This window comes from Dromiciops gliroides, chromosome 1, assembly GCF_019393635.1.
Source record: "Dromiciops gliroides isolate mDroGli1 chromosome 1, mDroGli1.pri, whole genome shotgun sequence".
NCBI classification, from domain to species: Eukaryota; Metazoa; Chordata; class Mammalia; order Microbiotheria; family Microbiotheriidae; genus Dromiciops; species Dromiciops gliroides.
Window position 1 is genome coordinate 721,755,131 of NC_057861.1, and position 12,792 is coordinate 721,767,922.

General features: G+C 36.5%; 1 protein-coding gene across 1 annotated transcript in view; it reads right to left on the reverse strand.

The window, feature by feature from the left end:
* The window catches only part of CHL1 (cell adhesion molecule L1 like), a 291,478-nt gene that overhangs the window by 78,083 nt on the left and 200,603 nt on the right, over positions 1-12,792 (reverse strand). The window contains 2 exon segments of the mRNA XM_043968375.1: positions 7,664-7,848; positions 12,303-12,423. Of these exon segments, the coding sequence (XP_043824310.1) occupies positions 7,664-7,848; positions 12,303-12,423 (306 nt within the window).

Genomic DNA, 12,792 nt, shown 5'->3' on the forward strand with positions numbered 1-12,792 from the left:
TATGTATGCATACACACAGACCCATAGATGTATTTTAGATCTTGATATGAATCAAAATGAAACTTTTTGTTTTTCATCACCAATGGCATTATCATCTTTTGTCACCTTGGATATAGCAATGTATCAGGAATACAAAAATGAAGAGTTAGATTCAAGTGTAAATCATCTGGTTTCATTTGAAAACCACATGATTTCTGAAAAAAAAAATTCCCCTCCCAAACATAATAATGGATGGCTATTTCCCATGAAACTGAGATTTTGTTATATAAAGAAATTCATGAGGGATATATTTTAAGAAGAAACATTGAAGACAAAAAGTGTTTACACAAGAAAAATGAAAGTGACAGAAAAGACATATTAGGTAAGGGTGCACAAATAATCCTGGTAAATTCAAGTCTGAGCAAGAAAACTCATTTTGTAATTGTCTCCTAGGGTGTGGGTATGATGTTTTAATTGTTCACCCTGCAGGTGAAGAGTTATGCTTTTGTAAATGTGCATTCAGAAGCTGTACATTTGGTAAACTATAAAATGGCCAACATAGACTCTCCCAACTCCCAAGGAAGGACATTTTACATCCAGCATCACTCTTGCTAGTATCACATGTGAGTTGAGTGAAAAATATCTTTTTACTTGATTTCATTCTTTGCCAAATAATGACATTCCATTAAATGTAGAGCAATTATTAATTCAAGCAATGTATAAAATTTTTACTATTCAGAATTTAGGACTCACTAAAACCCAATGCTACTAGGAGCTGGCAGGGTAAATTGGTCTTCTCATTAGAATACATGCTAGGGAATGGGTAACAGAGGTACAATACAAGTCAACATATATTTCAAGGTGTCTTCATCAAGATGAGGTCATTCCCAGGGGCAGCTAGGTGGCACAGTGGATAAAGCACCTGCCCTGGATTAAGGAGGAACTGAGTTCAAATATGGCCTCAGACACTTGACATGTACTAGCTGTGTGATCCTAGGCAAGTCACTTAACCCTCATTGCCCCACCCAAAAAAAAAAATACAAGTCCATTCCCATCCCTATACCATTTTAACATTTCAACTGGTATTTCTAGTTGTCTATCACCATCTGCTCTAGGAAAGCAGAATCATCAATTTTTTAGAACTGAAAGAGACTCTAAAGCTCATAAAGACTAACACTTTCATTTTATCCATGAAGAAACCTCAGAGACATGAAAAATCTTGGCCATATTCTTATATACAGATGGAACAGAGTTGAAGAAGGAATTCAGATTTTTAGATTCACAAGCAAGTATTTGTCCACTTCATCCAGTGGGCAAAGATATGTCACAAACACATGATTTATAGGCTCGTATGCCTAGAGATGGAAGAGATGTTAGAAGATATAGAGATCTAGTGCCTCATTTCACAGATAAGGTAACTGAGAGGTCAAGTGTTCTTTCTAGCAGGGTCACATGGCTAACTTACTCTTATCTATTTCACTGCAGGGTACACAGCAAGTGATTCTGAAATCACCATACCACAAACACACCGGAAAAAAAAATTGCGTTTACTTCTCTAATTTTTACCCTACTCTTCCCATTTCTAACATTTACATGTGTTCAGTGAATCATAATTAACTTTTCTCTTTTCATCTATGATAACCAACTTTGCCTGTGCAGCATAAGGTACACATGCACACACAAATACATGCATACATACATGTGAAAATAAATATAGATACATGCATTAATATCTGTATATATAGATACATATATGTATATTACAAACACTTTTTATCTTCCTTTTGTCTTAATTCTTGACACAATGCTGAATCCAAAGAGACACAACATAATAGTAATGTTGTCAGTGAAAGAAAAAATGAAGTTTCATTCTGATCAAGGTCAAGACATAAATACACATTAGAGGGCTTGTGTAAGGATAGGGCATGGAACTGTGATTGCACTGATTTAGAGAATTCCTAGATCAGGAAATTTCATGTCAGTGAAATTTGGCACTTTCTGTGAAATGTCTAATCTTCTAGAATTTCCCAGCACCTTTAGAAGTGATTTGTCCAGGATCATATGGACAACATGTTTTTAAGGCAGGACTTGAACCCAGTTCTCCCAGGCTCAAGGGCAAGCACTTCATTTATGACACCAGAAAGTTCTGCAAAAACACCATTCTTTCACAAAAATGATTTAGTAAGTTGTATAAAATATACAATGTCTGATTCCATTGATTTAGGAAAGTTCATTTTTTAAAAAATATCAGAATATTGTATGAGAGAGAGGAAAAAGGAGGGTGTGAAAGTGGGTGATTGAAGGAAGATCATAGGACTAGGGGCTTTGTCTGGGCAGCAGCTGGTTTCTGTCATAGATAATTCTTGAAATCAAGAACACCTGAGTACCAATCTGGCCTCAGACACATCCTGCCTCTAGATTTTGGCAAGTCACTTAACTGTTGTACCTCAGTTTATTCATCTGTAAAATGGTTATAATAAGAGCATTCACCACACATATGGCTGTTATATGAATCAAGTAATTTTATATATAAAAATAATTTTCCAAACCTTCTTGGTGGTGGTGGTGGTGGTGTTGGTGGTAATAGTACTAGTAGAATGGAGGGCAAAATCTGCACAGAGAAAGTGGCAACCCACCCTATTCTATACAATTTTTAGAAAAAACCCTCATTCTCTCCACCTTGTTTCCTCTAGTGGCGCCTTTTCCCTTATCAGATCATGTGGCCCTGTGCCCCCCTACTCAACAAACACAAGTGGCTCATTTTTGCCTTCATTAATAAATACAAAATGCTGTATTTGGAATTTAAAATCCTTCATAACCTACAGCCCTCCTTTCTTGTCTTCTTGTTTGTTTTTTGTTTTTTATCTTGCAGGGCAGTGAGGGTTAAGTGACTTGCCCATGGTTACACAGCTAGTGTCAAGTGTCTGAGGCCAGCTTTGAACTCAGGTCCCCCTGAATCCAGGGCGGGTGCTTTATCCACTGCGCCACCTAGCTGCCCCTCTTTGTCTTCTTAAGCCTTACTCCCCATCATGTGCTTTTGCATCCAGTGATGCTGGTCTTTTACCTCTTTTTTTGTAACCCCAGTACTTACTACATTGTCTGGCACATAGTAGGCACTTAATAAATGTTTACGGATGAATTGATGATATGTACCAGATTCACCCATATTTGTGGTTAAGGAAGCAGTGTACTTCCTAAGAATTTTCACTTCTGTAATTGAGCAACTAACCACAGTGTAAAGCACTAGTTGGGTAGAAAAAAGTGTGACAAAAGATGATACCAATAAAACTGTAAATTGGATGAATGAAACTGGATAAGTGCATTAACTATGATTTGCCCTTAAAACGCTTAAAATCTGAATACCAGAGAGTGCAGAAAATGACCTTTACTTACTCTGCCTGCCCCCCTTCCACCCTTGAGAGCTGTGACTTGTCCCAAAATCCTCAATAGTTCCCCATTAACATTTGGATTCTAAATTTTAGAACAAACTCATTTCAACAGGATTGTACAAAATACCAAAGGTAATGTGTGTCTTTGTGTATTTGTGGGTGAGTATGTTTTATATTAATGTGGTTCTCTGCTTGACTGTCATTTTTAAATCTATGGATTGATAGACTTCCAAATCTCTCAGTTTACAAATGAGAACATAAATTTAATAATGAGCAACAGACTTTACCAAAAAAAGGTCATTTTTCTTGTTTGATGAAGGGCATCTGACTTCATGGTGGATAGTGCTTTTTAGAAGGGAGGATGGGGTTGTAGGAGAAGGATGGAATAATGTCATGCAACCTTCCTAATGCCCCAGGAAGTATAATTATCTAAAATTTCAGGCTCATCCAATCCCTTTCTTCTGGTATCATGGACTTATTCCTCATAGCAACTGTGCCCTTTTTTGCCCACTTTCCCATCATGCTCCTATAGGGCAGTTATCATACCCACAAAAATACACAGTACCCACATTGATAAAGTTCAACCATTTGGACTCAAACTCAGTTTTCACTTTCTTTGAGGTGAGCTACTTCTTTTCAGTTTATGATGAATTTCTTTTGCTAGATATCATGTCAATAACAATAATAAATATTATATTATCTCACTCCCATGTAGCTACCATAAAATGCCAGAAAATACTTTCATATCTTTAATGAAAATGCCCTGACATTTTGCTTACAGTTACCATAGAATTGCAAACATTTTGCATTTGCATGTAGCTTTAAAATCCTGGTCAGAGAATTGGAGTTGAGTTTTTTTGTCCAAAAGAAAAAGGAATAACCTACAAGATGTCCTAATACAACAGGTGCCTTGGTAAAATCACAAGGGTTGGTAAGAAAATGTACTTAGTGCTCAAGTCCAAATGGTCTTTTGCTGTATAGTTAATCTTCATTCTTTTTTCTGGGGAGATGGGCAGGGGAAGAATAAGATCAGAAAGATAGAGGACATCAATCAAAAGTGAGTGAATCCCCCTGCTGCACCCCCTCCTCCCCCCAAATGATTAATGGTAGCATTTATTGATTTCAGACTTTAGAAAAGAGATCTTTTTAGTTTCTAGCTGGCTTTTACTTGGATTTGTGAAGCAGAGCTCCTGATACATATAACCAAGGGACACCTATAGTAGTTATTCTTTAGGGAGAAGGATTTAATGATTCTCGTAAAAACACTATTTACATCTCAATAGAGTTAATAGCTGTTTTATGAATAGTGAAAATAATCTGTTCAAGGAGCCTATGGGAATGTAGAATCCTATGGTCAACATTTAGAATTCCTTAATTAATTTTGCATTCAAGATATCTTCTTTCTTTCTTTCTTTCTTTCTTTCTTTCTTTCTTTCTTTCTTTCTTTCTTTCTTTCTTTCAGTAACTCTTCCAATTCCTTTGAAAGCTTCAATTTTACAGTCAAGAAAACCGTGGCCAGATTGTTAAAATATTCAGCTACTGTAGCACAGTTCCAGACCATCTGGAAGGATTTCTAATAGTCAGCAACTTGGAGGATCATAGCAATGAACAATTATCCACGTCTGGAATTTATGTGTGCACGAATATATAAGCAAGAGAAAATATTCATTTTGTGCAGAGTATCACAGTCTGGCAATATGATTGTCCATTAGAGTATCCTAGAAGGGATGGGGAGAATACTAATGCAAAGACTTCCTCAGCCTCTCCCTCTGGATTTCTTTCTGAAGGTAAGTATGAGTTAACACAAAAATAAGTGGCTATTAGCAGATAGCAGTTTGGGTGTTGAGTGTGTTTACCCTTATGTGCACGCTTTTGTTTTTGTTGTGCCAAAGAAACTGATGGTCCCAGGTCTGGTTTTCACCCTGTCTATAGCACTTTATCTTAGGATAAACATTAGGCTGTAACATCAAAATAGCATTTGTCTTGCAAACTGAATTTTAGAAAGTTAAAATGCCATTTGTATTTAAATTTTAAATGCAATATCCCTTTTTACCTTAATAAACTCAACATATTGCACCAATCCAAAAAGTTAAATTAGATTAACTTCCTTTAAAATTATATTCTGTTAGGGACTTCACATGAGACCTCCAAGCAACAATTTCCTAGCTGAATGCAACTATCCCCTCAATTGCTTTGTTTACACACCAAAAAGTTATATAAGGGAGGTCACTATCCAAATGACTATTTCTTTGCAGTTAACAAAGCCAGAAATAGTAAAACTCTCACATGGATAAACTGCCTCAAATGATCAGGTTGACTAATCTTCAAAATACAAAGTCACACAATGATTAGGGAACTGTTTATTCCTGCTGGGCAGATAGTCAAAATTCCTAAATGTCTTCCACACTTGAACCAATGCCACTACTGAGTAACTCTTCATTATGAAATTAACAAAATTTAACTAAGTAACCTATTCACTGATAAACTGAAATCAAATAAGGCAAAACAAATATATGTATATATATATATATATATATGTATATATATATGTATATATATATGTATATATATATATATATATATATATATATATATATATATATATATATATATATATATATATATATATATATATATATATATATATATATATATATATATATATATCCTTGGGCAGCTAGGTGTTGCAATGAATAAAGCACCAACCCTGGATTAAGGAAGAACTGAGTTCAAATCCGGCCTCAGACACTTGACACTTGACATTTGACACTTACTAGCTGTGTGACCCTGGGCAAGTCACTTAACCCTCATTGCCCTGGAAAAAACAAAACAAAAAACAAACAAAAAAAGATCCTTTTTTTTTCAATCTTTCTAAACTTTTCCTACCCCAAAATATGTCAGTCAACTCCATTCTATTAGAAGCTGACTAGCATACTAAATGGCACCCAGAACCCTATTTATTTTCTGTTTCTTTTTGTGGTGTTTACTTTTTATTTTACTTATTTATTTTATTTAACTATTTTTTTGGGGGGTGAAGCAATTGGAGTTAAGTGATTTGTCCAGGGTCACAAAGCTAGTAAGTGTTAAGTGTCTGAATCCTTATTTGAACTCAGGTCCTCCTGACACCAGGGCCAGTGCTCTACCCACTGTGCCACCTAGCTGCCCCTGATGTTTACTTTTTAAAAGAAATTAAAAACCATGTAGATCATGGGCAAGTGACATCCGTTCCATTTCTCGGTTTCCATATCTGTAAATGGGAAGATAGAACTGGGTAACCTATTATTGTATGACCATCTGACTCATGTTTCCACATATTGTTTAAATTTCTAAACATTCAGAAAATAAGGGCATGACAAAGTAGGAAGGAAACAAATAAATGAATGAAGGAATTGATGAGTGAATGAGTAAAATAAGTCTACTTTCTAAATTTGTATAAGTTTATCATGGCCATTGATTACCCATTCTTAGAAATTAAGCTTTGAAAGGTGTTGCAGGGAACCATAATGTCCAATAACCTCATAGGAGGTCTGGAGCAGTAAGGTAACTTACCCAAAGCAAATCATGAGTTAGTCCCACAGCTAACACGAGAATAAAGCTCATCACACTGTTTGTGAAGATTATAGGCTCTAGTAGAGCCTTCAAGTCGGTACAATGGACATTTACTGTCATTATGCAAACAGTAAAAGACATTCTGTGCAATGTGCCCACCTAAACTAGCTCAAACTCTAAAAGTTGTTGTCAGAGGAGCTGAATAAAATTTTTAATATGAACATTTTTGGGGGGAGCAGTATGAATTGACTAACTTAGAAAGATATAGGGGGCAGCTAGGTGGCGCAGTGCATAAAGCACTGGCCCTGGATTCAGGAGGACCTGAATTCAAATCCAGCCTCAGACACTTGACACTTACTAGCTGTGTGACCCTGGGTAAGTCCTTAACACTCATTGACCCAAAAAAAAAGAAAAAAAAAGAAGAAAGATGTGGTAAAATATAGTGATGTGATGGTTCTGCTTAATTTTTTCTTCTTGTATTCCATTTCCTAAATCATGAATATAAAATTCATGCTGTATCTATGTGGATATACATATATGATAAGTGAATATGTGTCTATATTGCATAATTGTATGTATATGCCTAGGCATGCACATGTAGATATTGATATGAATGTTATTTGAAAAATCTCACGGTAGATTTCACCTATTAAATCCCAAATTACTTTTGGAAGACCCTGCACCCACACACCATTTGCACACATACACGATATACAAGGATAAATTATTTGAAATAGAAATAGCACCTTCTACAGTGACTCGAAATTCATGTGTAGCAGTTCCTTTGTAATTCTTGGCTGTACAGCGGTAATGTCCTTTATCCATATGAGTGACCTTTTCAATCTTCAATGACTTCCCAAAATTTTCTCGTGCTTCTCTTCCCTTGGGCAAATCTTCACCCACCTTCGTCCATGTGATCTGTGGAGTTGGCCTAGAAAATTACAAAACAAGTTGACTAGTAATGGCAAGGAAACCTTCCCATCATATTTCCCATGATTACACCCATCAGGAGAATTTCTATGTCTCTATACCCACTTCTCACCGATGAATACAGAAACACAAAGACAAAAGAGTACTGACATATTTTCATTTCTACAATTTTGCTAAGATACTCTCCATAAAATCCCCAAGGTCAAGAACTATGTATCATTATTGTCCTAAATTCTTGAGTCCCCTTCCCTAGAAGCTCTGTATACTAGGGATTATAAAAGAAGTGAGACTCAATTACCCCAGGATCAATTTAGTCAATACAAGTAATGTTTAATTTTGTTTTGCAAATCTCTTTTCCTTTAAAATGAATAAGTGTAGGATTCTAGAAGTCTGTATTATATGAATATTTCCTTTTAACTGGGCCTATGCTTATGGGAAATTTTGCTGTTTCACTGATGTTACTAAATTGATTACAAAATAGTATTTCAGTTTTTCTTAAAAGGAAACATAAACTAGCATCATAAAATCAATTTCTTAAACTGCCCATGAGTAACCATTTACTGAAAGTGCTTTGTAAGGTAAATTTGACCTGAATTATCAGGAAATGGCTCAGATTATACTTGATCTATATGTTAGCATCTCCTGGCTAACAGCCAAAATTTGTTCCACAAGTTTAGCCATCTACCTCACTTTTATGTAAGGCTTATACCTCATCTGTACCTTATGGTTATTTCTCTTCAGATGGGACCATTTTGTTAAACTGTACCTGGCAAAATCAGTTTTCATAATTTCAACAGTTTGCTTCCTATACTGGTTTACTCTTTGGGATCAGTAGCAAAATAAGGCACAAACCAGAATAATAAAAACACTAACAAACATTGCAATAATAACACAGTAGAGGCATTCCAAGACCAAACACCAAGTAACATCTACACATTGAATCTTACAAAAATCTGCTGGCCCTTTCCCTAAACCTAACCTAATAACTTATATTAAACAGACTTAGGAGTGGGAGAGAACTGAGATCAAGTTATTTTACCAGGGTGATAATGCAGAATATATCAGAGGCAGAATTTGAATCCAAGTATTTCTGAGGGGGCAGCTAGGTGGTGCAGTGGAGAGAGCACCAGCCCTGGAGTCAGGAGTACCTGAGTTCAAATCCGGCCTCATACACTTAACACTTACTAGCTGTGTGACCCTGGGCAAGTCACTTAACCCCAGTTGCCTCACTAAAAAACAAAACAAAACAAGTATTTCTGAGTCTGAGGCTGAGTATCTATCAACTACACCCAATACACACACACACACACACACACACACACACACACACACACACACACACCTTTCAATTCCACAGCCTGGCCCTGAAAGCTTTGGCACAATTATTTTTCTTTCACAGAGAATGCAATAGTCACAGAGAGGGACAGAACCTCTGAGGTCATTTAGTCCAAATGGCATCTCAATTAGAGTTCCTTGTACATCTGCAACATAAGAACTACCATTAACAGCTTCCACTTGCCTTTGTTCTCCCAGGGTTCACAGAAATGACCCTACTGATCTTTCCCACCCTGCCCATAATAGCATCTACAAACCAGGGTCAGCCTGCTGGTGATACAGTACCCCAACCACCTACCAGTACCTTACATCATCAAAACAGCTTTCTTGTGTTTATCTGGGATTGTGAGACTGAGAACACTGCAAGCAATAGTAATGTAATGCGATTCCCAACAGGCTGCTAGTTTCCTGAGCACACCACCTAACAGGATGTATACCCCCAAATCTCTTAACTGCTTACTTTTCATTCCTTCTGTAGGCATGGCAATATGCCAAATCACAATCTGTTATATTCTCAAGGTACACGCAAACACACACATGAATTTTACACTGCATTTTCTTACAGTACAACTGTCCCCCTTTCTTTTCTTTTACTTATATAAATCCTTCAGTCCTTCCTTAACTGGCTCTAATACCAAAAGTGCTAGCTTGAAAATAGAAAGTGTCTATTGTGGAGCCTTATATCACTGCGAATTGAATTTACCTAGGAACATGTCTATAAGCCAAAGGCATTTCTAGGTCTATTGGATTTTGTGTGTCATATTATTATGAATATTATTGTTTTGATGGTCTGGTCTATGTTAAATGGATAGTGAGGGCACAGCTGGTCTCCAAGAGTGACCTTGCCTTTATAGCTGAAATTGTTCATTCAAGCACATGAATCTTGGATTTCCAGGCTTAATGTAGCTCTTTGTTCAGATCTTTCACCTATTTCATCCTCTTCTTTTCTTTATTGTCTTTTCTCATCTTTCTTTCTCTTATCTCTAAATTAGTTATATGTCTTCTTATCTGCAGGCATATACTGATTTGTACATTTGTGACTAGCTTAGTAGATTACAGAATTATGTCCCTTTCTCTTCACTCATGCCAAGGTTATGGATTCAATCCTTAAATGAATACGTTTACTTTTTCCAAACACACACACACACACACACACACACACACACACACACACCTTTCAATTCCACAGCCTAGTCCTGAAAGCCATGGCACAATGATTTTCCTTTCACAGGGAATGTAATAGTCACAGAGAGGGACAGAACCTCAGAGGTCATTTAGTCCAAATGGTATCTCAATAAGAGTTCCTTGTACATCTGCAACAAGTGGTTTTTCAGTCTCTGGAAGAAGAGGTTTTATTAGAGAAAATCCACTATGTCCCAAGATGGTCTGTTCTACACAAAGGAAGCTTCAGACTGTTGGGAAGGTTTTGTTGCACCAAGCTTAAATTTGTCTCAATACACCTACCTCCTGCTATTCCTAGTTTTGTCCTCTAGGATCAAGGAGCATGAACATCATACTCTTCCACTTGATTAACTTTAAAATATTTGAAAGCAGCTGTCATGCCATCCCTAAGTTTTATTTTCTTGTGGCCAAATATCCACTGATCTTTACCCTGATAGGCATGTTCTCTCATCATACTGGTTACATTGGCCAGGGATGCTCTGGTTTATCAATGATCAAATATACAACTTCAGACTGGGTTTGATTAGAGCTAAATACACAGAAAATATCTCTCTAATTCTGAACTCTATCCCTCTATAAATGCTTCCAATGACTACATTAGACACAATATTGCCATTTTGAGTTTCCAATTGTGATTTAGTCAACCCTTTATAATTCTTTACATGAAGCAATAATGTCCTTTATCTTTGTGAATGACCTCAACCATCTTATGTATGTATTACTGACATTATATTTATGCCTATGAACTTTCTCATTATTATATTCAATTTCAGTTTGAAACCTCGAAATCAACCTCAACACTTCCCTCTCCATCACCCCTAATATCTAATGTGTTGTCAAGCCTATTGATTCAGCCTACAAAATGTCTTCAAAATTGTCCCTTTTCCTCCACTCAGGAAACTTCGTTGTTCAATTGTTTCAGTCTTGTCCAGCTTTTCATAAACCCATTTGGGATTTCCTTGACAAATATATTGGAGTGATTTGACATTTCCTTCTCCAGCTCATTTTATAGATGAAGAAACTGAGGTAAACATGGTTACGTGACTTGCCCAGCATCACAGAGCAAGTAAGCGTCTGAGTGCAAATTTGAACTCAGATCTTACTGAATCTAAGCCTGGCACTCTATTCACTGGGCCACCTAGCTATCCCAACTTATACAACTAATAATGTAAATAATCACCAGTTTTTGCCTGGAATATAGTAGTAATTTACTAATTTATGTCCCTGCCTCTATTATGTCCTCTCTTTAAACTGTTCTTTACCCAACTGTCAAAATATTCTTCCTAATGTGGGCATCAGTCCATATTCCTTATATTGTCAAAAACTTTGTATGTTTTCTGCCCCTTCTTTCTTCAGGCACATGGTGACTCTTAACATCTGAAAAACTATATCCTTGAAAGGTTCTCATAACGTTCTTGTATGTATGGACCTCTTTGATAATGAAACCTATGGACCCTTTCTCAGAATAATGAATAAGGTAAAAAACAGGATTACACAATAAAATACTCATACACAAATATACTTATCAAAACATAAAGCACACACACACATGCACATACACACATGCACACAGACACACACACAGACACACACACACACACACACACACACCCCCCACACACACACATAGTCACAGACTCAGATTAAGAACCCGTGGTCTAATCTAGCAAGATCATAGCTACCCCTCCCATTATTTCCATCACATACCAACAGGAGAGACTCAAGTATTAAACTCCATTCTAGACTATAGTCAGAATTCAAAGTAAGGCATTCACACATTCATAGACATAAACTTCAACTTTCAACATACCCATGAATACAAACCCATGTAAAATGAAATTGAATTTTAAATTCTCTTTCCAGACACATTTTGATTTCATGTATTTCCTTTTGCAGAGACTGACTTGACAAGATTATGAAACATCTACAATTACTCACAGGCCTTCAGCAAAGCACTCCAATAGCAGTGTCCCCCCTTTGATGATGGTGACTGAAGAATGACTGCCAGAAGATTCAGGAGGCAAAAGCATTCTGGGTTCTCTTTGCTTGATTGAATTTGCTGTGTAGATGGAAAAGAAAGCTTGAGTCCTTTTCAACTGAGAGAGTGATGTTTCTGGAGCATTTCAAGTATTCCCTTAATACACTTCAGTGACTTAAATAATTACATCTATTTTCCAATGAACACTCATTTTCACACCTACATGTATGGGTCAGTTCAAATAATTGTGGGCAATATAGTGAGCCAAAGAGGTTGTTATTCTGCTACATAATTAAACATTTTCCAAGGTCGAAGTGTTTTGTGCAGTCATTACTACCTAGAAGCAACTAGGTCAGTTGATGGCATTGCTGTTTACTCTATATTTCACCACAAACACATACACACACATTGCATTTATTCAGCTATACTTTGCTTGCTCTCTCTCTCTCT